Source organism: Musca autumnalis, unplaced genomic scaffold, assembly GCF_047663935.1.
Source record: "Musca autumnalis isolate F117 unplaced genomic scaffold, ASM4766393v1 scaffold_2, whole genome shotgun sequence".
Lineage (NCBI taxonomy): Eukaryota > Metazoa > Arthropoda > Insecta > Diptera > Muscidae > Musca > Musca autumnalis.
Window position 1 is genome coordinate 121,264,154 of NW_027411755.1, and position 25,531 is coordinate 121,289,684.

The 25,531-nt window shown below is 38.2% G+C and overlaps 1 protein-coding gene and 1 long non-coding RNA gene across 2 annotated transcripts; one reads left to right on the forward strand and one right to left on the reverse strand.

Annotated features, from left to right (window-relative positions):
* Positions 1–3: 3 nt before the first annotated feature.
* LOC141394558 (KIF-binding protein) lies at positions 4–18,591 on the reverse strand. Its single transcript, XM_073969166.1, has 2 exons — positions 17,435–18,591; positions 4–1,148 (listed from the first exon to the last, which is right to left on the reverse strand). Exons 1-2 carry the CDS (start codon positions 18,399–18,401, stop codon positions 352–354), a joined length of 1,764 nt encoding a protein of 587 aa, XP_073825267.1. The 5' UTR covers positions 18,402–18,591; the 3' UTR covers positions 4–351.
* LOC141394560 (uncharacterized) lies at positions 7,475–16,295 on the forward strand. Its single transcript, XR_012410450.1, has 6 exons — positions 7,475–7,873; positions 14,188–14,250; positions 14,335–14,489; positions 14,559–14,592; positions 15,468–15,562; positions 15,651–16,295. It is a non-coding gene; the product is annotated as an uncharacterized lncRNA (long non-coding RNA).
* Positions 18,592–25,531: the final 6,940 nt, after the last annotated feature.

Genomic DNA, 25,531 nt, shown 5'->3' on the forward strand with positions numbered 1-25,531 from the left:
ACGTTTTTTTAATTTCAATATTGCTTTATTGAGAACAAAAAATGCTTAACTTTGCAAAACATAGACAATAAAAACTAATCAATCTCAAGTATTGTTTTTGAGAAAGATCGAAATTAAAAAGCTTAAAAAATAGATTTCGATATCTATAGTTTAGTTTTGTTTAATAAATAAATACATATTATATATTTTTTTATAAAAGCATAAATTACCTAGACATGGACAAGAATTGAGAGGTATGTAAGGCAGAAAAAACAAAGAACTGAGACAGACACACAATTTCTTTGTCCTTCTTGTGAGAATGAAATGCATATTTTGTATCCAGCACAAAAGTAACACAGCGCATTTACAAGTTTACTTATTTAAACGTTTTTTCACATTTGCTATTTTCATTGGCAGCAAATTGACCATTTCTTTGCAAACACCCACTTCAGCCTGCAATGCTTTGGCTGGCTCCTCCAATTTGGCGCATTCGTCGATAAAGGTTTTATAATATTTGAGACTATTCGAAAGATTTTCTAATTGTAGATTAGCATCGGGAGTTATAATTTTATAGTGCAGCCTTCCTACATGGAAATGTGCATATAACATGGTTCGCTGCTCTTCCACGTTCATGTTGGCCTTCCATGTACCGTCTTTTTCGGTATACGATTCGATGTAACTTTTAAAATGTTTAATAGCTTGCTGGCAGACTTGATTGATTTTGCCCAATTCTTGGGGATTTGGAGTACGACTAGCTTTGAGTAGATCTAATTTAATATCGAGAATGGCGCTATACGCCAAACCGGCTCCATACCAACATTCACGGCATATGGCCATGTAGAAGGTAGGGTTGAGCAATTCAATGAGTTCTTCATAGTATTTGGCGCGACGCTTTTGCATTTTCGATTGATTTACGGGATCCTCTTCGAAGAAGGCAATGTGTTGATACAATTCGGCAAAATCGGTTATAATTTTTGCATATTCAGTGGCATCGGTATCGGGCTTATAATGTTCTTTGGCTATGTCAAGCCATTTGGTAACAAAGTGATAGACTTCTTTGGCATCGTCAAATGTTAAACAATAATCACAGGTAATACGTTTCTCATAAGTCTCCAATGGAAAATCAGCAAAAAGATATGTATTTTCATTGATTTTCAAGCGCTTGGCATCTAAAAATAGAGGAAAGAAAAAAAGTATGTATAAGGATTTTCAAAAAATCTTTTACAAGGAAATAAAAAGGGTATTTTATGATTTACAACAACAAGATTTGTACACAATTTTTCCTCATATTCGTTATTTGATACCTGCTTACAACCATACTTTAAAACGTGCTGTTGTTTTACAACAACGAAACAAGTTTTTTGTCATCTCTATATTTCTATAAGAAGAAATGCATAATAAACTACGAGTTTTTCCTTGAATTGTTTATACAAGAGACATTTATGGTTTAAGTGCAAGAGTACCACACTGCGTTTGGTATAATGCGGTCACTTAAAAAAGTGGCGTGACAAATTAAGTATGCAGGAACGTTTTTACCCATCCTAAATTTTGTTCAAGGGTATTTTATCTTTGTATAGTTGTTTTTAATGTTGATAAGGAGATATGAATTACTTAGAATCAGTTTCTCAATCGATTTAGGTATGTATTCTGATAAGCAAAATTGTCTCATGTGTCATAACAAAAACGTTTCAGATGTGAGTGTATTAACTCCCACAACTATAATGACCCGTTTCTCTAAAATTATTTGGATTTTGGTTTTCAATTTTTTCTTGAATAAGAAACAAAGCCAGAGAAAACTACACTAACTATTACTATGTGAACTTATGTTTGGATGTTTTTCTTTATTTTAATTTTAGAATGATATGGAGCATCAGACTATTAGACACAGACAGTTTTGATTTGAAACCAACTTTAAATGAAGAGTTTACACCTGGGAAGTTTTTTCGGATTCTTAAACTACAATGTTCATAGCTGAGAAAAATAAAAAAAATCGCCTGCAATTAATCGTATATGCAATTAATTGTGTAGAAAACTCGGATACACATCAACTATATCTGTTCCTGGCGGACAGATCCCGTTATTTGAATGTCTACATCTAAAGCCCTCCTTGAGTATATAATGAATCCTATGGGATCCTTTGGGGTTCTTAATTGGAAATTTCATTCCCAAAAGGAATTGTCCTCCCCCAGAACTTAAGTTTCATTTTGTGTCACAGGGTATTCAGTAAGATTTCCCATAGAGACCACAATGTCTTTAATAGAAGACAAGGATGATTTCTCATTAAAAACAAGATGAGAATACCAGTTGACCTTTGTGAGAAGACCAGTAAGAAATCTGAAGAAAGAAGTTTAAGGTCCAATCTTAATTCGATCTCAGACGATAGTAAACATCCTGTGAATTGTCCTGTAACTTAGTATAATATATAATTTGCATATATATTTTCTTATACCTTTCTTTTAAAATAAATAATGATTTTTAAAAAAATGTTCTTGTTCCAAATTTAATGTTATATTCTATAACGTGGAAAAAATTTGCCCGGAGTCGGAGTCGAGTTATTTTTTTCGACTCAGACTCCGACTCCGACTCCAGCAAAATTGCTCGACTCCGACTCCGAAACCCTGGTCTTACATTATATTTTTCCTCTTATTTGGTAATCAATTCTTATGCATTTTGTTTTTTACACTGATGGGACGCTAGGCTCTGAATTACAAGTTAAAAAAATTGAATTGAACTGAACTGAAACCAAAAGAGAAAAAACTTAATGGTATTCCATTATTATTCCAAATATATTTTTGGTTCGATTAGAAAGCTTAAAAAATAATATTTGGGAGTTCTCCAACTATTACGCTAAAATTCCATAAAATAATTAATGTATAATGCTAAAACTTCATCAAGAAATATGGTTCACCATCGCGAAAGCTTAACTGCTTACTGTGAATAGGAAATTAAGAGTAATATTGAAATTACAATATTCGCGAATTAGTGAAAGTCGGTTAATGCGCATCCGATTTTGGTTTCAGTGAATCAATCTCTTTCAATATCTATGCATATTTCGATTTTTACTCAGCGGCCATTGTGTGCCGTCAGTTGCATCTCACAATGCCAAAAACCTTAAAGTGGGTAAAAGTCGCGCAATGACCATACGATTTTGATGCGCATATTTCAAATAGGTTCTTCAAGAACCGCGGATGTGCCTCCACATTCTATTTTGCATAGAAGACTCATATTACTCGCGTATCTCTGTAATTTATGACACGCGTTTTCGCAAATAATATAATCGGGAATAAAGGACTCCATTTGTTTAAAAGTTTTTAAAGAAAATCGCGGTTTAGTACGCCGATTTGTCAAAATATGTTTTTGCTGATTTTCCTATTTCCAAGTTATCTATATCCGCGGTTTTAGTGGATGTATTCGATCGTGGAAGGGCTCATTAGCTCCGCTCATTAGCACTTCATTTTAAAAAATTTCAGTCAGAAACATTGTGGCGTTTTTATTGGGATAGGGTTTGCAATTTTGTTTTTTCAAAATAGTCTGGCATAATCCCATTGTTGTTGTTTTAATATTTTAAAACAACTAGTTTATTAGTGGAAAAGATGTTTGAATTGTGTTCGCAGACACTTTCGTCGGAGTTGTGTGAGGTTGCCAAGGAAAAACTTCTCATTGAACTTTTTTCTTTGCTTACCTTTATAATTCGAGCTGACGATTGATGTTTGGGTATAACAAGTTTTTTGTTGAAGAAGTTATTGAAAAATAACTTCGGTGGAGAATATCCACAAACAAAAAACAAGGGAACCGATGAGATTCTGTGGCGAGAATCGAAACTATAGTATTCCCTGCCTTACCCCTTGGCGAACAATGCCAAATCTTTTCCACTAATAAACTAGTTGTTTTAAAATATTAAAACAACAACAATGGGATTATGCCAGACTATTTTGAAAAAACAAAATTTCAGTCATTCTATATAGAATATGTTAACGGTTAGCGAATTCTGAATGGGTGAAACTCGGATTCATCGATTGTAAAACATTTTTGGTTTTTACCACATGTGTTTCTCCAGTTCTTCATTGACAAGGCAATACAATATAAGCGGTTGTTTTATTTACTTTAGAATCTTTTGTTGATCTCTCAGTGTGTTTATGGATTCAATATTAAATTTTAATGACCATGTAATATATATGGTAAATAAGGGCCATGGAGTCTTGGGATTTACAAAGCAACAATTTACGTCTTTAGACCTATTTTAGAATATAGGCCGACTTCCGTATTGTCAGTTGCTTTGTATTCGTGTATGAAACTAGGGGTTTTTAAATCGAGTTCATACTATAGTAATTTTATGAAATTGTCCCGTCCTAGGGACCCCTAGCGTTTGGAGCAGGTACTAACTCACTGACGGCTCTGGCTGGCTGATACGTGTGCACCGGCGAAAGCTCAGTCTTTTGGGGCCGCAGTTCTTTTCAGTGAGTTAGACCTCGCTAGGTGGACAAAAAAACCAGACTCTATTGCCAGCTGGATGTTATAAGGAAATAAGCAACAACGTCATCATGTACTATGCATTCTGTGGTTTGATTCGGATTGGTTACTTTGGCACTACTTCGATGTCATGTGTGCCGGAGAAACTCCCACCCCGCCATGGTATCCCTGGTATCCGTAAAACTGCGAGATACCCCGTACTTTACCCACCTGTTCTATCTACGTTCTCTTACCTTTTAATCTTTAGTTTGCCATATTAGAAACCACTGTCGAAGATTTCATTTAAACGTTATAAAATCAAGGTTTTATTTAAGCAAAACAAATATCATTCAAATACAATATATTCCATTGTTATATGATCGAAAAGACAGAAACAATACCATGAATGTAAAGAAAGGCGAAATGATAAGCTTGAGTAGGATAAAGATTGGTATTAAGTTGATGCAATGATAATTAAAATTACACATGAAAAATTCTATGATTATTCTCTAACATCTTTTCTACTTCTTCTTTTACAGCGATGACCACCAGGAGACAACAGATCAGGATTATTGACGACAGTTGATGATGTTATCCTAAGGACGTGTACGGCAAATATGGTTTTTCCCAACATGTAAGTATGTATATAGTTTAATGTATTAGCGTCATAATTACATTCCGGATTAAAAAAAAACTATGATATATTCAACTTTCTCTTTTAGCAAAGGACAAACAACCGTAGTGGAATCGCCTCCAAAACAACACGGCGAGCGGAGTGAACAGAGGTAACCTAACCCTGAAGTGAGCTCATTTCGGAGTTGGGGTACTGGTACCCAATGTAAGGTAAGTTAAACTGAATCTAATTTCGTTTGTTTCCCCTTTCAATTCTGATTTATTTCTCTTATTTTCATGTACACCACGGAATTTAACTATTCTGCCTGTCGTCCGTCTGTCTGTCCGGAGTTTCGATGTACCAAAAGTCTATTGGGAAGTTATACCATCGGCATGCCTGTCTGGCCATGCATCAACTCAGCGCCTCCCTCGTTGGACTGGACCCGTGGTGAGTGTGGCTTCCCAGTAGGTTTAATGGTAATGTTATTGAATCTCTTAAAAATGTCGGTTAATACAAAATTATTCAACACTTTTGTGATTTAATTTTGATTGGACTATATAATCTTTATTTCAAATTAGCTCAATCGTGTTCAATTCAAAATTTTGTGCTATTTGATCAATTTGTATTTTTATTTGGTTTAATTTGTAGTTCTTAGTTTTTGTGTAGTTCAAATGTTTTGGCTTAAGGATGCTTTTTTGTTCAATTCTTTGTACATTACATGCATATGCACTTAATAAAGTTTATCAAACACCAACTTGTCTTTTTTTTTCTTTTCTTTCTCTCGCTTAAAAAGGGGGGGGGGGAATGCCACACGTCCAGTCTTCGTCACAGGTGATGTAAAAAAGATAGATTTTCCTGACTTATCTTGCCATCAAATTTTTTTCTTCCCCTCATTTTTTGTAATTTTCTCCTCTTTTCTTTTACTTCCCCTTGATGACGTTTAACTACGGTTATCAAAAAAAACAGCTGTTTCGTGAATGCTAAGGGCTAAATTCTTCTTCTTCACACTTTTATAGTTAGTAACCCAAGTGTCGCACACCACAAACCCCACTATCCTGCCGATATCCTTAATCAAAGGATAGGAGGGAGAAAACAATGCGACAACGGAAATAACGACATTTCTCTGCTTTTAATGTCAAACAATCGGAACTAACACTTGGCTGTACTTATCACCATGGTACAAATACACAGGTAGCCGCATCGGCAATTGTTGGCAACCTAAGATGTCAAAATTTGACATAAATTCAATGCAATTGACACATTATGTTACCCTCAGCTGGCATGATGATGCTACCTGTATTATTGTACCATGCTTATCACTCATCATCTTTCTAAACTAAGTTTTGAAACAATTAGGACAATTAGATTTACATAGGGGTAAGCCACATTAGCTTTGTTATTGCTCCATGTAAACCTGGTATAATTGCAATTTGTACGATTTTCACCAATCATCTCATTGGAACTACCCTAATTCCCCAAAGTTCTCACAGTGTTATCAATCATTTTTGACTACCTGCACTATCAATACTAGAAGAAGCATATAGTTCGCGTTTTTTCCCTCGTACGAACGGACATAGTGGTGAGTGAATGGTGGAAAAATTATAATTTGTAAAAAAAAAATAGTGGAAAAAAAGAAAATCCGAATTATATTTCATGGAAAATTAATAAATAGCAGTCGATTTCGTGGATAACCAAAAATGGAAAGAAATTTGGCTTATTTAAAATGCAATGAGTATGTATGCGTGCGCGTTACTACGAATATGCCGGTAGAAAAATTGTACGTACGTATATATGCATGAATGACGGGGAATCTAACGGGCGGTTTAAGTTGTAAGTCACCATTATGGCAGATGAAGTGTTGATAAAAATTACATGCCAATCAAATAATGAATGAAAACATACAGTGCCTGTTGTGAGTTTTCGATGAAAAATTCGTTGGTGGAAAATGATTTGTTTTTGGGCGATTTGCCACACAAAAAAAAAGTAACGAAAAAGCATAAAAAAAAATACGATATCAAAGAAATATTAAAATTTATTGGAAATGCCTTTTTTTACCTAAAAAAGAAATATTAATGGTCCCGTGTATGTGTGATAGTGTGCAAATTGGTGGTTGAATGGGTATGCATTCATTCGAAGATCGCACTCATTCACAAAAAAAAAAAAAAAAACGCGCTTTTGGCTGAAATTTCAAATGTATGTCTATGTGGTTTCGAGGTAACGGTGATAGAAAAGAAGTTCGAAATTGAGAAAAGAACGGAGATAGGAATGTTAATCGTACCGAAAAGCATAATCAAAACAAACGGCCAAAAGTCGCCGGAGAAAAGAAAGGAAAAAAAAGAAAAAAATAATGAATGTAAATAAAGTTGAAAAGGTAAACAAAGTGCCAACGTAGTGATATACAAAAAAAAATTTAAGATAATATTAACTAAACAGAATAAAAACCTGGAGGCCGAAGAAAATTATATGACCCAATGACATAATTTAAAGGGAAAAAAAAAAACAAAAGAAAAGTTATAACAAAATTCGGATCATATTCCTTTTTCTGAGTGTGACCGACTTGTGTTGGTCCTACCTGCCCCATGGGATATTCCTCTAGCTTTTCTTATTGTGTATTAAAGCGAGTAAAAGTGGCAATCAGCTGTCTTTTCCTTGTATATTAAGCCTTCGCGAAATTTGTCAATAAACCCACGGCAGTTGTGAATCCACTTCGTTAGATTCTCGTTGAAAAATTTAATTTTGGGAAATCACAAAATGTGTCATCCAATATTTTCGTTGGCATTTTAATTCCTACAACATCAATTTGCCCAAAATAGAGTAAAGGAACGGCATTCGGTAAGTATTTGTAATAACTATTACCATATATTAGGTGCTGCCTCCACAAACATACACCTTCTATAAGTATACGTTGGTCTTTCTGAATCTACTGGCCTTCGCTAGGATATCATATGCTAACCGAAAACAAACGACGATCTCAAAAAAAAAAGAAACAAAATTTACGATTAATGTGTTCATGCGTTTGTGAGAATGCTATATTTCTTTACGCTATCGTGGTTTCCTATGCTAGAGGAAGCATATTAAATACTCCGTTTAAGAAAAAAGTTTAAAATCCAATAGGTTATAGTGTAAGAGGTCGGAAGTGAACAACTAGTTTCTCTCTGAAGAAACTTTCACGTCGATTTGTGTTGTATTGATCCTATTCTGATGAAAAAGACGGCTCATCGTTCAATGAGATTCTGCATATCATAATGATCGGAAAAGAAAGGTAAGAATTTTCATGCATTTATCTTCTCCTTGTTGTCGCTGATCATTCCGAAAACTGATTACCATTGAAACGGATTCAAGACTATTAAGGAGCCTTTGATAAAAAGTTACACCTGCATTAGTTACCGATTCGTTACCCTTAAACGGCATTCCATAAATCTCCCATAATAACTATAAGGAAAACTACAAATGCTCACAAAAAGTTTATCGTTCCTAAGGGGCTGAACCATCATATTTCAAATAACCAATATCAATCTCTGAATACTATAATTAGGATATGAACCTCGATTAAACTTTTATTTGACTAACTAATGTGCTTATGTGAATTTTATTGCCTCTATTTCATATCGTCCACATCCCTCACTTCAGAATTGAATGAATGGCATCAAAATCTGATGAGTGTAGATCTTTGTGATTTGCTGGAATAAATCTAATAAGTAATTTCTGCCATTTGATGTCCTGACTCAATGTAATACAACCTCATTATCACTAGATACTAACCCCTGCACAGATTAACTGTAGCCCTCGGGATTCGGTCACTCCATACTTCTATTGCTTTAGATCTCGGGCATGGTAAACCCCCAGGGATTTCCCTCTTAAGTCCTCAATTTCATAGAGGCAACTTCCTACTGCCCTTACGATTCTACACTTAACAAACTTCTTGCATAGTTTCGCATTAATATTTTTCCCGAAATCACTCAGCTGGTGATTCCGATGGTACACCTCCTGACCCGGGAGAAACCTAACCTTGCGTGTACGTATGTTAAACTTCCTGGATCGATCTAGATAGCTTCTCTGCAGATTCTTCTTCACTTCGCTTCGCACCAGTTCTAATTTTGAAGCCTTAGGTAGGGCGACAAAATCGGGATCACTCATACTCTCTAATTGCTTGGCAAGTCTATACACGCTACCATGGGTTACCATATTTGTACCGAATAATGCGAAGTAGGGGGTCATGCCTATTGAAGAGTGAACCGACGACCGTAGAGCACATTCTATCGCGGATATATTCTGGTCCCAATCGCGCTGGTCGTCTTTGAGATAAGAACGGATCGCAGATAAAATTGACTGATTCACTCTTTCGGATTGGTTTGCTTGAGGCGAATATAGTCCAGTTTTGAAATGCTTCACTCCGTACGATTCCAGGAAGCTGGTGAAATCTTTCCCAACGAACTGCTGCCCATTGTCGGACATCAGTACCTCCGGTACCCCGAATTTATGGAAAACTTCGGCCATTAGGAATTTGATGACGTTACGAGACGTCGCTTTGGACATGGGCTTCAGTAAAACATACTTCGTAAAGTGGTCAAGGACAATGAAAATGTACGAATTATTATCCTTCGACCGAACGTATGGACCCAAAAAATCAACATACACTTTCTGAAATGGTCGCTCGAATGTCACATTCGCCTCCATAGGTTGTTGCATGTTTCTGAAGTTTGCCTTTGACTCTTTGCATGTCTCACAGTTCCTCACAAACTCTCTTATTTGGGCGTTCATATTCGGCCAGTAATAGAATTGCTTCAGCCTTTTCAGCGTTTTGTGATATCCCCCATGTGCTGCTGTTGGCGAATTGTGAGCTTTGCTAATGGTTGTCGTAGTCAATCTGGCAGGCACCCAAAGCTTCCATACAAAATCCTCGTGTGGAATGTCAACTGTCATAGGGATTGTCTTTTTGTAAATATATCCGTCTCTTGCTAGAAGATCGGGTAGTGACTCTTGGTTTTGTTCAATGGTATGTATCTTGGCTAAATAATCCTCAGTCTTAAATTCTTCCGATTCTAAATCCACTATGCTCTCCATTTGCTCGACCAATTCTTCCAGATTGTACCGGGACAGAACGTCCGGGACCACGTTCTGACTTCCTCTTCGGTGCTCTATTTCAAACGAGTGGCTCTGCAATAACAAGCTCCACCTGGCTAAGCGTCCACTCAACTCTTTATTCCCCATTAGCCATTTGAGCGAAGAATGGTCGGTGATGACCGTAAAAGGCATCAGCTCAATATACGGCCGGAACTTTTTAATTGCCATCACAACCGCCAGGCATTCTCGTTCGGTCACCGTGTAATTTTTCTGTGCCGGCGTGAGCTTTTGTGACATGTAAGCCACCGGATGTTCTCCTCCAGTATCGTCCTTCTGAAACAAGACACCGCCAATCCCCAAATCGGAAGCATCACACTGCACGTAAAAATGCCTACCGAAATCGGGGTGTTGCAACACTGGACTTTGCGTTAGGGCCTCTTTAAGCTTATTGAAAGCTTCCTGTGCTTCCTTCCCAAACTCAAACGATCGTCCTTTCTTTAGAGTTGCAAAAATCGGAGCTGCTAGAGTCGCATAATCGGCAATGAAGCGGCGGTACCAGCCGGTCATTCCTGTAAATCGACGGACTTGCCGCGCGTTTTTTGGATACGTGCAATCTACGATTGCTGCAACTTTCTGCGGATCCACTTTCAATTGACCGCCACCCACGACATACCCCAAATAGCGTAGCTCCCGAAAGCAAAACTTGGACTTGTTCACATTTATAGTTAGCTTTGCTTTTTTCAGAAGATCTGCCACTTGGGTTAGAAGTTGGAGATGGGTCTCAAAGTCCGGGGCTACGATGAGCAGGTCGTCTAAATACACAAACACCCTTTCCCGTAGATGCCCGGGGATAACCTTATCCATCAACCGACATAACCTTTGGGCCGCATTACACAGCCCAAAAGGCATGACGGTATAATGGTATAAGGGTCTCCCCGGTACCGTGAAAGCTGTCTTCTCCCTGCTTTCTATCTCGAGTGGGATCTGCCAGAAGGCGTCCTTCAGATCCACACTCGAAATAAAATGCGTATCTCCTAACCTGCTGAGAAGACCCTCAATGTTTGGGAGAGGATAAGCATCCTTGACAGTCAGGGCATTGAGCTTCCTGGCGTCTAGGCATAGCCGGTTCTTGGTACCCTTACGAACCAAGGTTACCGGACTATTCCAAGGACTCTGACTCAGCTCAATGACCCTCATGTCCAGCATCCTATCCAGCTCCGCAAACATGAGAGCCTGGACCGCAGGCGAGACTGGATAGTGTCTCTGCTTGACAGGCTCTGCATTGGCCGTGTCAATAACGTGTGTCTCTAGCTCTGTCTTACCCAATCCTAGCACCTCGAAGGAAGGATACAGTTCTATTACCGCCTCTAGCTTCTTCCTATCCTCCTCGGACAGGCGATGGGCGGTTGGATCCACTGGCTCTGTGTCGGTTTCCTCTTCTATAGACAGACACTCCACTGCAGTTATCAGTTTAAAAGCTCGCATGAAATCGATGCCGAGATAAAGTGGTCTACCTAATGTGGGAACCAAAAAGAACTCTACTTCTTTCTCGACTGACCTCAACCTAATGTTGACCCTTATTCTGCCAATTACTTGATGTGGGGTCCCATCTGCGGTTTTAATGATCGACCTATATGAAAAAATCGGTATCCCCTCCCTATCGGCCAACTCCACTGCGCCTTCTCCCAAACACGTCACCGTGGCCCCGCTATCCAATAACCCCTCAACTTCGGTGTTTCCGATACGTATCTTGGCATACAGGCGGGTATCGTCGCCTTGGTACAACATCGCTTCATCTATTTGTCTTCTAAGCCTTCTCCTAGCCTTGTATCTACTTCGGGCATTTACGATCCTTTTCCTCCTACCCCTACTCCAAAAATTCAATTCATTTCCATTCAATCTTACGCTTACGTCTAGGTTGTCTATTCCAGATTCTTTAGTACTCTTACTAACTAATGAGCTTTCTTCGCCTTCATGGCCCTTATGATCTAATTCTTCTCCATTGCCTTCATGGCTCTTACAACCTAATTCGTATTCATTGCCTTCGTGGCTCTTAAAACCTAATTCGTCTCCATTTACTTCATTAAATATCCTACTCCTAACCGCCTCATACTCTCGTAGACGTACGTGCCATGGCTTTATTTCCTTAGTTCTAACTCCCTCGCTTTCATCCTTTTTTACTCTGTCACCAGTCGTGTTCTCTAGAATTCTAATCGGGAGTCCCTCATGCTCCTTATGCCTCACTTTTGGGGATGCGATTGGGCCGGACGAGTCATCCCCCTCATCGTTCCGGACTGCTGGTTTCCCTGGCACTTCGGGCAACTGGGCTTGGTTACATCCTCCATGCCACAACCATAGCAGAATAGATTCCTCTTAGTCGATGGACATTCAATGAAGCCATGACCCTTCTCCTTACAGTTCCAACAAATATAGTTGGCCTGTCTGGATATGGCATCTACCTCAAGTTCTTTTGGAAGTTCGTAATCAATTGCATGGACTCGGGGGTTGTATGCTTGCCGGTGCAATTGCGAAGCTTGCCTCTGGTTCGCCAGCAACTGCTCAGCTTTCCGACATTCCTCCCGGAAATGCTGAAGCCCATAAATTTTCATTGGAAAGACCAGCGATGCCATGGATGGTTTCAGATTGTTTTTCAACATATCTACCAACATCGCCTCTTCCATGGGCACTCGCTGTTGATGATGCAGACGGAGCATGGCGTTGTAAAACTCCTCGAAAGGTTCTTGGGGTCCCTGACGTCGGTCCATCATGCGACGCTGCACATCAAAGTCGCTTTCGAACTTCCTGAATTGAGACAGAAACGCTTGTTTAACGTCCTCGAAACAACTCAAACGACCTAGCCGCCGCTGCATCCAGAACCAGTCTTCTGCTGGCCCCTCCAACAGCTGCGGGAACTTGATCACCACCTCCTCATCGCTGCAGCCAAAGTCTCTCTTCAAAAGCTCTAAGCGAAAGATGAAGTCCTCAGCTGTGATCGACTTTGACGTACCATCAAATCGCAATCTCCACTTGTCCATCTCGCTTCGTCTTTGACTGAAGATGGGGTATTGTATGTGACTAGGCTCGTATGGGGGATTCTGTGGCAGCCCTGAAAGTGCTGCCAGTATCGGTGGCCGCTCGTACGGGGGATTTTGTGGCAGTTTTGGCGGCGGTATTGGTGGGCGTTCGTACAGGGGATTTGTTTGTGGATTCGACGAGGGGACCTGTGCCAGTACTGGTGGACGATCGTACAGGCGATTTGGTGGTAGATTCGGCGGTGGGACCTGTGCCGGTACTGGTGGACGATCGTACAGGTGATTTGGTGGTAGATTCGGCGGTGGGACCTGTGCCGGTACTGGTGGACGATCGTACAGGTGATTTGGTGGTAGATTCGGCGGTGGGACTGACGACGGGACAGCCTGTGGGTTTTGTGGTCGACCATAGGGAATACCTCCCATCTCCGTCAGGCTGTTTTGTACTAGTCTTGGCACCAACTGGCACAATTTTTCGTTCAGAAGCCGATTCACATCCGCCTGACCCACCTCAATAGCTAAATTTATGATCTCGCGTAGCTGTTGATCTGTCGCTGCGGCATATGGCCGGTCTTGCTGCCCCTGGGGACCTCTGTCTCTCACTTCCTGCCGGATACTTTGGGCTGTGATACTACTAAACTGGGGAGTACTAGGCGTACCGTCTCCGCCTGACGAAATCGACTCCTCCAAAGATCGTGCGGGACTCGATCTGGCCGACCTCGTAACTCCGCCCTCTTCTCCCGCAATAGCTGTGCAAGTTGCCGTTGTTGACGTTGTTGGCGCAGTAGTTAACACCGAAGTGGTGTCCGTAGCAACAGCTGTCGTTGTAGTTGTATTAGGCATCTCGGAGCAGTTCGGGTCCCTATCCTCTACCTCGTAAGACTTAGACCTCGTTTTCATCACCTAAGCTCAGCTAAACAAGTCCTAACAACGCGCTACCTTGTCTTACCACAATTATCTTCACTTTGCTCCCGCTCTTCGTTACGACGAAAGTTCTAACAAAATATAAAAAAACTTAATACTATTCCTCACTAATTCCTCTCTTCTTTGCAGATTATCACGGATTGCCGATACGATATTCCAACTACTAGGATTGAAAACGTAGATTACTAACAGGTGGGTGAAAAAAAAACCAATCCAAATCTATGCGACGAACCAAAACATTTACTAACTCTCTATATCGTAAATATTTCTTTTCAGATGCTTTGCAGCCATTAAGATGAACAAAACTGTTATCAATTCACTACCTCACGGACATATACTTGAGGACACTGGAAAACTCTCTTGACCAGTCCACTTTCCAGGACTCCCAAGTCGGGAAACGTGCAATCAATCTTGATTTGGCGGACGGACAGGTAAGCGAATTGATTTGGTCTATTTACTCTACTACTTACTGAAACTAACAAACTCTCTTCTCTTCTCAGAGTCGTCGCTGCCGACCTGCTATAACACAAGAGGGTAAGCTAGACGTGTCTTACGAATCATTGAACAGAAGAAAACCACTGTCATCCTGACCCCATCCTACCCCTCTAAAGCGGAGCACCCTACCCACGGCTGTGACTTCCGATAAACCTTTCACCGGCCTAAGGTGCTCGTACCTTAAGACGCAGGACAGCGCCCGGAGTGACATAAAAACAAAGGATTTGGACACCTGATTGCTCAGGCCCCACGTTGGGCGCCATTTTTGTCCCGTCCTAGGGACCCCTAGCGTTTGGAGCAGGTACTAACTCACTGACGGCTCTGGCTGGCTGATACGTGTGCACCGGCGAAAGCTCAGTCTTTTGGGGCCGCAGTTCTTTTCAGTGAGTTAGACCTCGCTAGGTGGACAAAAAAACCAGACTCTATTGCCAGCTGGATGTTATAAGGAAATAAGCAACAACGTCATCATGTACTATGCATTCTGTGGTTTGATTCGGATTGGTTACTTTGGCACTACTTCGATGTCATGTGTGCCGGAGAAACTCCCACCCCGCCATGGTATCCCTGGTATCCGTAAAACTGCGAGATACCCCGTACTTTACCCACCTGTTCTATCTACGTTCTCTTACCTTTTAATCTTTAGTTTGCCATATTAGAAACCACTGTCGAAGATTTCATTTAAACGTTATAAAATCAAGGTTTTATTTAAGCAAAACAAATATCATTCAAATACAATATATTCCATTGTTATATGATCGAAAAGACAGAAACAATACCATGAATGTAAAGAAAGGCGAAATGATAAGCTTGAGTAGGATAAAGATTGGTATTAAGTTGATGCAATGATAATTAAAATTACACATGAAAAATTCTATGATTATTCTCTAACATCTTTTCTACTTCTTCTTTTACAGCGATGACCACCAGGAGACAACAGATCAGGATTATTGACGACAGTTGATGATGTTATCCTAAGGACGTGTACGGCAAATATGGTTTTTCCCAACATGTAAGTATGTATATAGTTTAATGTATTAGCGTCATAATTACATTCCGGATTAAAAAAAAACTATGATATATTCAACTTTCTCTTTTAGCAAAGGACAAACAACCGTAGTGGAATCGCCTCCAAAACAACACGGCGAGCGGAGTGAACAGAGGTAACCTAACCCTGAAGTGAGCTCATTTCGGAGTTGGGGTACTGGTACCCAATGTAAGGTAAGTTAAACTGAATCTAATTTCGTTTGTTTCCCCTTTCAATTCTGATTTATTTCTCTTATTTTCATGTACACCACGGAATTTAACTATTCTGCCTGTCGTCCGTCTGTCTGTCCGGAGTTTCGATGTACCAAAAGTCTATTGGGAAGTTATACCATCGGCATGCCTGTCTGGCCATGCATCAACTCAGCGCCTCCCTCGTTGGACTGGACCCGTGGTGAGTGTGGCTTCCCAGTAGGTTTAATGGTAATGTTATTGAATCTCTTAAAAATGTCGGTTAATACAAAATTATTCAACACTTTTGTGATTTAATTTTGATTGGACTATATAATCTTTATTTCAAATTAGCTCAATCGTGTTCAATTCAAAATTTTGTGCTATTTGATCAATTTGTATTTTTATTTGGTTTAATTTGTAGTTCTTAGTTTTTGTGTAGTTCAAATGTTTTGGCTTAAGGATGCTTTTTTGTTCAATTCTTTGTACATTACATGCATATGCACTTAATAAAGTTTATCAAACACCAACTTGTCTTTTTTTTTCTTTTCTTTCTCTCGCTTAAAAAGGGGGGGGGGGAATGCCACACGTCCAGTCTTCGTCACAGGTGATGTAAAAAAGATAGATTTTCCTGACTTATCTTGCCATCAAATTTTTTTCTTCCCCTCATTTTTTGTAATTTTCTCCTCTTTTCTTTTACTTCCCCTTGATGACGTTTAACTACGGTTATCAAAAAAAACAGCTGTTTCGTGAATGCTAAGGGCTAAATTCTTCTTCTTCACACTTTTATAGTTAGTAACCCAAGTGTCGCACACCACAAAATTGCAGTTTTTAATGGTCTTACAGAAAGGATACACAATTGAAATACTTGAAGATGATGACAGAAGACCTATGCCCTGATTTAAATAAACGTCTAAAACGCTATTGCTCATTTTTCCAAGAGAAAGAACGAAGGAAATTTTCAAAATTTCTGACAGCAAAAAAAAAAAAAAAAATATGCACGTAAAGCGCCCCATACACTATCAAATTTTGATGTAAACATTTGCAGTAGTCTGTAAATTTTTAAAAATTTGAGAATGTGTGTGTGTGTTTTATGGATTGAAGAAAATCAAAATAGCCTTGATTTTCAAAATGAACCCCAATCATTCCGATGAATATGGTTTATTTTGAAAATTTCCAAAAAGCAATTTTGAAGAAATAAAAAAAATTTAAGTTCATTCATTTTTTGAGGAAAATTTTAAGTTTTCCGTTGCAGATTGAATGCTTTGCCATACACTTATCAAGCACATACGTGCAGAAGGAGTTCATCGGTTGGATAAGCCAATTTGATAGTGTATGGGCCGCTTAACGAGAATATTGAGGCGTTGAGTTACATTTTTCCTTGAGCGGAGATTCCATGAATAGATTTTTATATGTGAAACATTCAAGTTATAACGATATAACTTGTGTTGAGAGGTAAAGTGGGATATAATTATTGTAAATGATTTAGAAATATTTATCAAAGACTGTTTACCAGTCCGAACAGTTAATGTTAGTTCAACGTAAATGATTTGTATTCCATGCTACTATTTTCCATATTAATGAGCTTAACAAGAACAATAAAGGAAACATTTAACAGTTTTATTCTAGACTTGGAAAAAAAACGACCATATGTATGTTCCTCACTTACCTTCGGCCAATTTCGTTTCGTCGTCATTAAATAGTCTATCTTTGGATGCTGATAATAATGCCAAGCCATATTTGGCCCAGCACCTAGCTACATCAGCATAACGATGTTTAAATGTTTCCTGAATTTCAGTTTTTTGCTCTTCCGTCAAATGTGGTGGTGTTAACATTGTTGCCTCATGTTCTGACATAACCAATGTAGCCGCAGCCAAATGATGACGCGCTTGTTTAAACATATTTTGTCCTATAAAATACTGGGATAACGTTGCTGCATTCAAGGCAAAATCAATGGGTTCATAGGATTTGGCTTCAACTTGACGTCTCAGTGTCATGTGACAGTATTGAGCAGATTTTTCAAGTTCACCCAAATGACCATACACCTGAGCCAAATAGAATGAACAAAGCGTATAAAGACTCTCAAGTTCTTTAAGGCCTTTCCCTTCTTCCACTTCATCGGCTGTGCCAAAAACATCAGTTATAGCTAATGGAGTTGTCTTGCTTTCCATAAATTGCTTATATGATTTTTCGGCCTCGGACAGATATTCAAAGGATTTCTTATATTCACTTCGATTCGCATATATAATACCCATTTCATTCATGGCACCCATATATGGAATAATAGCAGCGGGTTCCATTCGACGTTCTTGCACTAGATCCAAACATTCTTGCAAACACTTTTCACCTGTACTAGGCTCTTCGCAGAACACATAAATACGTCCCAAATCACGGCAAACGAATGCACGCAACACTTTATAAATGAAGTCATCTTTGCCATCATCTGCCTCTTCGGCCTGCACCGAAACCAGCTCGTTTTTGAGATTCTCTTTCATTTGCAAAAGTAAATCCTTTGCAGAATAATGTGACCTATAAGGGTCTGTAGGAGGATCATTTTTGCTTTCTTCATTGACAAGTTTAAATGCCTTTTCATAGACTTCCTTGTAGTCGCTGAGTATTTCTTTGGGTATGACCATGATGGAATCGTTGTCGGAGCACGAGTCTGATTTATCGTTTACGTAAAACGATTTGATTTATGTTGCTGTGGTGCTTGCAACACAAATTTTCCGGAACGGGAAGCAAACTTACTTCGTGAAAATTTACCTAATAGGGATGTAAAATTTGACTAGGAAAAATGAACATCTGGTATTAGAGTTCAAAGTCAATAAATTAGATCCAACTGATTTCAACTTCCTATGACGACTTGGTGCTGTTATATTAGCTTCGTTCCCGTACTTTTTAATGGTAAAACTCGTAAAAGAGAGAACTGCAAAAAATTTGTTCTCACACACAAGTTTTTTGAAATAGTTCGGGAACGGAATAATGGAAAATACGTCAAAAAGACTAAAATAAATGTCAAAGTCGGCGTATCAGCCAATCAGACGCCGGCAACCATGTTACTATTTTTTTACTCGCCCAAATTTGTCGTGTAAAAAGTTTTTAAAGAGAGCGTCATTCAGCGCCATTTTTGTTTAAGGAGAAGTGAACATTTTACAACTTTTTTGTGTACGGGAACGCTTTTTCGAGTAAAATGTGTAAAAGTCGTAAAAATTGTAAAAACATTTTAGTTCTGGAACACAGCTATTATTATGCCATGGTGTTGATTATTTTACTTGTCATGGACAAAACCCCACTCCGTAAGAGAAGTGTATAGATAAATATAAAATAGAATTTTATATAATTTATAAAAATTGAAAATTCTTGAGAAAATGACGCGAAGTCTTACCTACGAGACAAAAAAATCGCCAAATTGACATCACTTTTTGCTACCATTCTACAGCTGTTCTAGCAGTGACGGCGTCAAAATATATGTATGTTCATCACAATTTGTTGTTGCTATTGCATTTTTTAAATAAAAATATGGAAAAATTGCTGTGGAAATGGAAAATAATATGGACAACAACGACTAGGACACCAACCTCCACTTCTATATGAACCAGGCCATGAAGATTGAAATTTAAATTTAAGAAAGTGAATGCATGGAGTTAAATTGCGGTGCAATTAAAATTAAACGGTAAACACATAAGAAGTAGCAAATCACATCGAATCGAATCGTCAATAACAGGCGATTTTCATATAGAAATTTAATGAAAGTGACGATGGGAAGTTCATGAAAATGATTTTAGTATTTGGGTAAGGGAGAAAGAGCGCTCCTTCACCTCCTCTTTCTACTAAAAGCTAAACAAATTTCATGCGTTATTTTCAATGTCTGGCACAAATTGAAGTACTCCGAGATTGCTTCAAGAGGTGCGAACGGGATGGCAAAATGACGTGGAGATATTAAAAGAAAATGGGGCTTAAATTTCCTTTAGCGGCACCTAAGGTAGGAAGACCACATTTTCATCACGGGTAGCCCTTTCTATTCCGATTTCAACGATATAAAATTTTTGTCTCAGAAATGTATACTTCCCGAGATATGTATTTACGAATAGTATGCAAATTTTGTTCCCCCAAGCATATCATTAAACAATATATAATGGGGAAGTTCATAATTCCCGAAAAATAAGCATCTGAATGTTTGTATTTCATTGGTTATATGTATCTTTGTCATTTACGAACCCATAATATAGGTGTTATTATAAAGCTTATGAAATACACTATTTATACCCTACACCACTATGTGGTAAGGGGTATTATGTGTTAGTGCATTTGTATGTAACATACAAAAGAAAGCGAGATAGACCCATAGTTCCTTCTAGGGATATACATAGAATCACTTTCTGAGTCGATTTAAGCATGTCCGTCCGTTCGTAACATACAGGTCGCATTTGTTGACCGATTTCGCTGAAAATTGGGGAATACCATTTTTTTAGCCGTCGGAAGATCAAGTTCGAAGATGAGCTATATCGGTCCACGTTTTGGTATAGCCCCCATATAACGGTACCCCCCGATTTACGGTATTTTGACGTTTTCAGCGACATTTTCAGACCGATTTGGCTATAATTTGACATTTAGGGTTCTTAAGTATCAATAAACTTATATAACAAAAGTTGTGGACATAGGTCCACGTTTTGGTATAGCCTCCATATAACGGTACCCCCCAATTTACGGTATTTTAAGGATCTTAGCCGCATTTGTTGCCCAAACCAGCTGAAATTTTACATTTGAGGTTCCCAATGGCCGCGAAATTGCTCCACTAAAAATTGTCAAGATAGGTCCACGGTTCGGTATAGTCCCCATATAACGATACCTCCCGATTTAAGGTATTTTATGGATCTTAGCCACATTTTTTGCCCAAACTAGCTGAAATTTTACATTTTAGGTTCTCAATGGCCGCGAAATTGCTCCCCTAAAAATTGTCAAGATAGGTCCACGGTTCGGTATAGTCCCCATATAACGATACCTCCCGATTTAAGGTATTTTAGGGATCTTAGCCACATTTTTTGCTTGAACTAGCTGAAATTTTACATATGTGGTTCCCAGTGGCCACGAAATTTCGCCACTTAAAATTGTTAAGATAGGTCCATGTTTTTTTGTAGCTCCCATATAACGGTACCTCCCGATTTTAGGTATTTTAACGATTTTCCCCAAATATGGCTCCAATTTGCCATTTGGAGTTAAATGAGTTCAAAAAATTTACTTTAATGTTTGTTTTGGGTTATTAAAAAACTTCTCCACCAAGAATTATGGACATACATATGTCCACGTTTTGATATAGCCCCGAATTTTGGTATAGCTTCCATATTAAAGTACCGCTAGATTTTGGAGCTAAGTACTTTCATCATGAAGCTAAGCATTTGCGTATTGGGATGTATACTAATTATTCCATTTTTACATATTTCGACTGGTGTAGGGTATTACATAGTCGGCCCCGCCCGACTTTGGTTTTTTCCTACTGGTTTTTAATTTACAATTAAAAAGAAATATTGTTCACATTCCCGAGATTTGCACCTGTCCATAGGAGAAAGTCTTAAATCATAGGCCGAAGACCGGCTACTTAGAGAACAACTTACAATTTAAAAGAAGCCTATTTCTCGGGAAGTGTGGACTTTCCCCATACATATTGTACACTGGTGGATTCGGGCGGACAAGACTTACCTGTAATAACAAAATTTTCATACAGCTCGAGTTTAGTAAATATGTGTAACTTACTCGAAGTCCAAGTTAGGGTCTTTGCGGAAATTTCGAGGTCTTTATCTTGTGGAGTATACATTTCCGGAACAAAAGTTATAAACCGTTGGAATCAGGACCGAAAGGACTAAACGTGGTCTTCCTATCAGGTGCCGCTAAAGGAAATTTGTTCCCTTGAAATTATTTTGAAAAGGTGTTAGCCGTTTAAAAAACTTCATGATCTTCATTTCAATCCATTTTCATTCTTTTTAAAAAACTACTTTAAATAAGAGCGTCGGTGGGTGACCTTACAATAATAAAGGAAATTATTTTTTGTAAAAATTGAGAGGAAATAAGAACTCTCGTCGGCAGTAATAACGCTAGCCCCCAAACGATTTTAGATGAGTACTACAGTACGGTCTCATTATCTAAAAGGCAATACCTTGGAGTTCTATGTTAGGTGTTTTAAGACTTGTTTAGCATTAAACTTGTTTGTATTGAGGGACCATACTGGGGCTACAAACATCCCAGAGGGGACATGAGAGCAGTCATCCCCATTCATATTAATTAGCTCAATGATACGTTTAACCTTTAGACAAGTTTTACATGGCTGAAATACTTAGGAAATGTCGCCGGAGGTGTATGTGCTCTGAAGGGATATATTGCTAACATTGAAAAGGTATGTCTGGCCTGGGGTTGGTGGCTTACCGTTATAAAAAGTCAGAAAGGTTTCTTCTTCTGCGCAGAAAGTGCTGTAGGCAAGGATACTATTTATTTTGAAAGCAATTTACGATATATCTGGATTTCCATTATTTAATTTTAATTGCGCAAAAGACCGAGTGACTTAGCAGCATGGAGAAAAACAATTACAACGAAAAACACATTTTTTTATACACTTCCAACTCCATGCACACAAATAGGCTGACTTCATAAATGCAGTATGTATGATTCGTCAATTGACATCGTCGTGACTTCATAAATGCAGTACGTCTTTTTATAGACATCGTCGCGACTTCATAAATGTCATGCGACACGTCACATTGCGCAGTAATTGACAAATTTGTGCAGTGTAACCACTTCTGCTGCACAACAATTGACATTTGCGAAGAAAACAAGAAAAATGCATAAGAAACAATTAACAAGTAAAAAAGCGTTAAGTTCGGCCGGGCCGAACTTTTCATACCCTCCACCATAAAATATTCTGAACTAAAATGGAATAATTAGTTTTCATTCCTGTCCCCAGCTTTAAGTGGGTACGTTAAAATCTCAGATAATGTACATAAAATGCTTCATTCGGGAGGCCCTTTTTTATGGTGCCTATATCTAACTATGTATGTTGACAATTTTTGGTGGGCTAGAAATTGAAAGGTACCGTTATATAGGGGTTATAATAAAACATGGACCTATGTTGACAGTTTTTGATGGGAGCCTTTAATGTCAAATAACTCCTAATTCGGTTAAAAATTGCAGCTAGAATCCTTAAAATACCGAAAATCGGTACATAACGTGGGAACTTCAAATGTCATTATCAGCTACTTCGGAGGTATGTGGACTATACGAAAATATGAACTTAAATGAACAATTTTTGTTGGCTTTTAAATTTCAAATTACAGAAAGTTCGTCCAAAAAATAAAGCTAAGGTACGGAAAATCGGGAGGTTTGTTTTGGGGCTATACCAAAACATGGACCTAGGTTGATTAAACATTTTAAGTAAAATCCTCAAAGTACGGAAAATCGTGAAGTATCGTTATATTGGGGCTATGTTGAAAATTGTTGATGCAGATGTGTGGTGACCACTACAACCTTCAAATGTCAAATTACAGTTAGTTCGGTTAAAAATTTTAGCTAAAATTGCCAATTACTGAAAATTGGGAGGTACCGTTATATGGGAGCTATATCCGAACATGGACCTATGTTGACAATTTTTAATGGAGAGGTGTTGTGACCACTAAGAACTTCAAATGTCAAATTTCTGCTAGTTCGGTTTAATATTGTAGCAAAAATCATCAAATTACTAAAAATCGGGAGGTACCGGGCTTTATCAATACATCGACGTTTCTTGACAATTTTTGGTGGAGAGGTGTGGCGACCACTAGGAATTTCAAATGTAAAATGTTCTAATTACAGATAATTCGGTTAAAACTTGTAGGTAAAATTCTCAAAATACCGAAAATCGGGAGGTACCGTTATATTGGGCTATACCAAAACATGGACCTATGTTCATAATTTTTTCGAATATAAGTTTTTTGGTCAGTAAGAACCCTAAATATCAAATTATAGCTAATTCGGTCTAGAAATGTGACTTAAAACGTCAAAATACCTGAAATCAGGCTGTAACGTTATATGGGGGTTATTCCAAAACATTGATCTACGTCCACTAGTTATATAAGTTTACTGACATTTAAAAACCCTAAATGTCAAATTATAGCTAAATCGGTCTGAAAATGTAGCTAAAAACGGCAAAATGCCGTAAATCGGGGGATAATGTTATATGGGGGCTATACCAAGACGTGGAACTATGTCCACAACTTTTGCAAAATAAGTTTATTGACACTTAAGAACCCTAAATGTCAAATTATAGCTACATCGGTCTGAAAATGTAGCTAAAAACGTCAAAATAACGTAAATTATGAGGTACCGTTATATGGGGGCTATACCAAACCTATGTCCACAAGTTTTCTTATATAAGTTTATTGGCACTTAAAAACCCTAAATGTCAAATTATAGCTAAATCGGTCTGAAAATGTAGCTACAAAACGTCATAATACCGTAAATCGGGGGGTACCGTTATATGGGGGCTGTACCAAAACGTGGACCTATGTCCACAACTTTTGTTATATAAGTTTATTGACACTTAAGAACCCTAAATGTCAAATTATAGCTACATCGGTCTGAAATTGTAGCTAAAAACGTCAAAATACCGTAAATCGGGGGTACCGTTATATGGGGGCTATACCAAAACGTGGACCTATGTCCACAACTTTTGTTATATAAGTTTATTGACATTTAAGAACCCTAAATGTCAAATTATAGCTACATCGGTCTGAAAATGTAGCTAAAAACGTCAAAATACCGTAAATCGGGGGGTACCGTTATATGGGGGCTATACCAAAACGTGGACCTATGTCCACAACTTTTGTTATATAAGTTTATTGACACTTAAGAACCCTAAATGTCAAATTATAGCTAAATCGGTCTGAAAATGTAGCTAAAAACGTCAAAATACCGTAAATCGGGGGGTACCGTTATATGGGGGCTATACCAAAACGTGGACCGATATAGCCCATCATCGAACTTGACCTGCCTGCAAACAAAAGACGCATTTTCCCAAAATTTCAGCGTCCTGTCTCCATTTTTGTGGATGCTAGAGTGATTACCACAGACGGACGGACGGACGGACGTGCACAGATCGACTCAGAATTTTACCCTGATCAAGAATATATATACTTTATAGGGTCGCAAATGAGTATTTCAATGCGTTACAAACGGAAAAACAAACTTAATATACCCTCCATACTATGGTGGAGGGTATAAAAAATGGCGGATTTGTGCTAATTATCTAAATATATAAAAATGGAGTAAAAAATGTATAGTAATTCATAAAATGAGAACGGCTAGGCCGATTTCTGTAAAATTTTTTGTTAGTTATTCGTATTTTCGAGGAGAAGGTCTTTACGGAAAAAAATTTTGGAAAATCTCTCTGGAAAAGTCGGAAAATTGGAAAAATCGAAAATTGAGTTTTTGTATGAAATTTTATTCCTTAATAGCGAGACGAAGTTCGCCGGGTCCGCTAGTGTAATATAATAAATTTATTTTCAAAAAAAAACGGAAAAAGTAAAAGTTGAGCAATGTGTGCGTTCATAAATGCAGCAAAATGACACGTCTCTTTTTTGACAATGTCAGTGTTGCCAATCATATTTAGTTCGTCTTTTATGATTGTGTCATTTTTTGCAATGTAAATACTGCATTTATGTAGTCAGCCATAATTAACATACATTTTCCATTTTTTTTTTGTATTTCATCTATTTTTATTTCATTTATTGCAACATCTCAACAT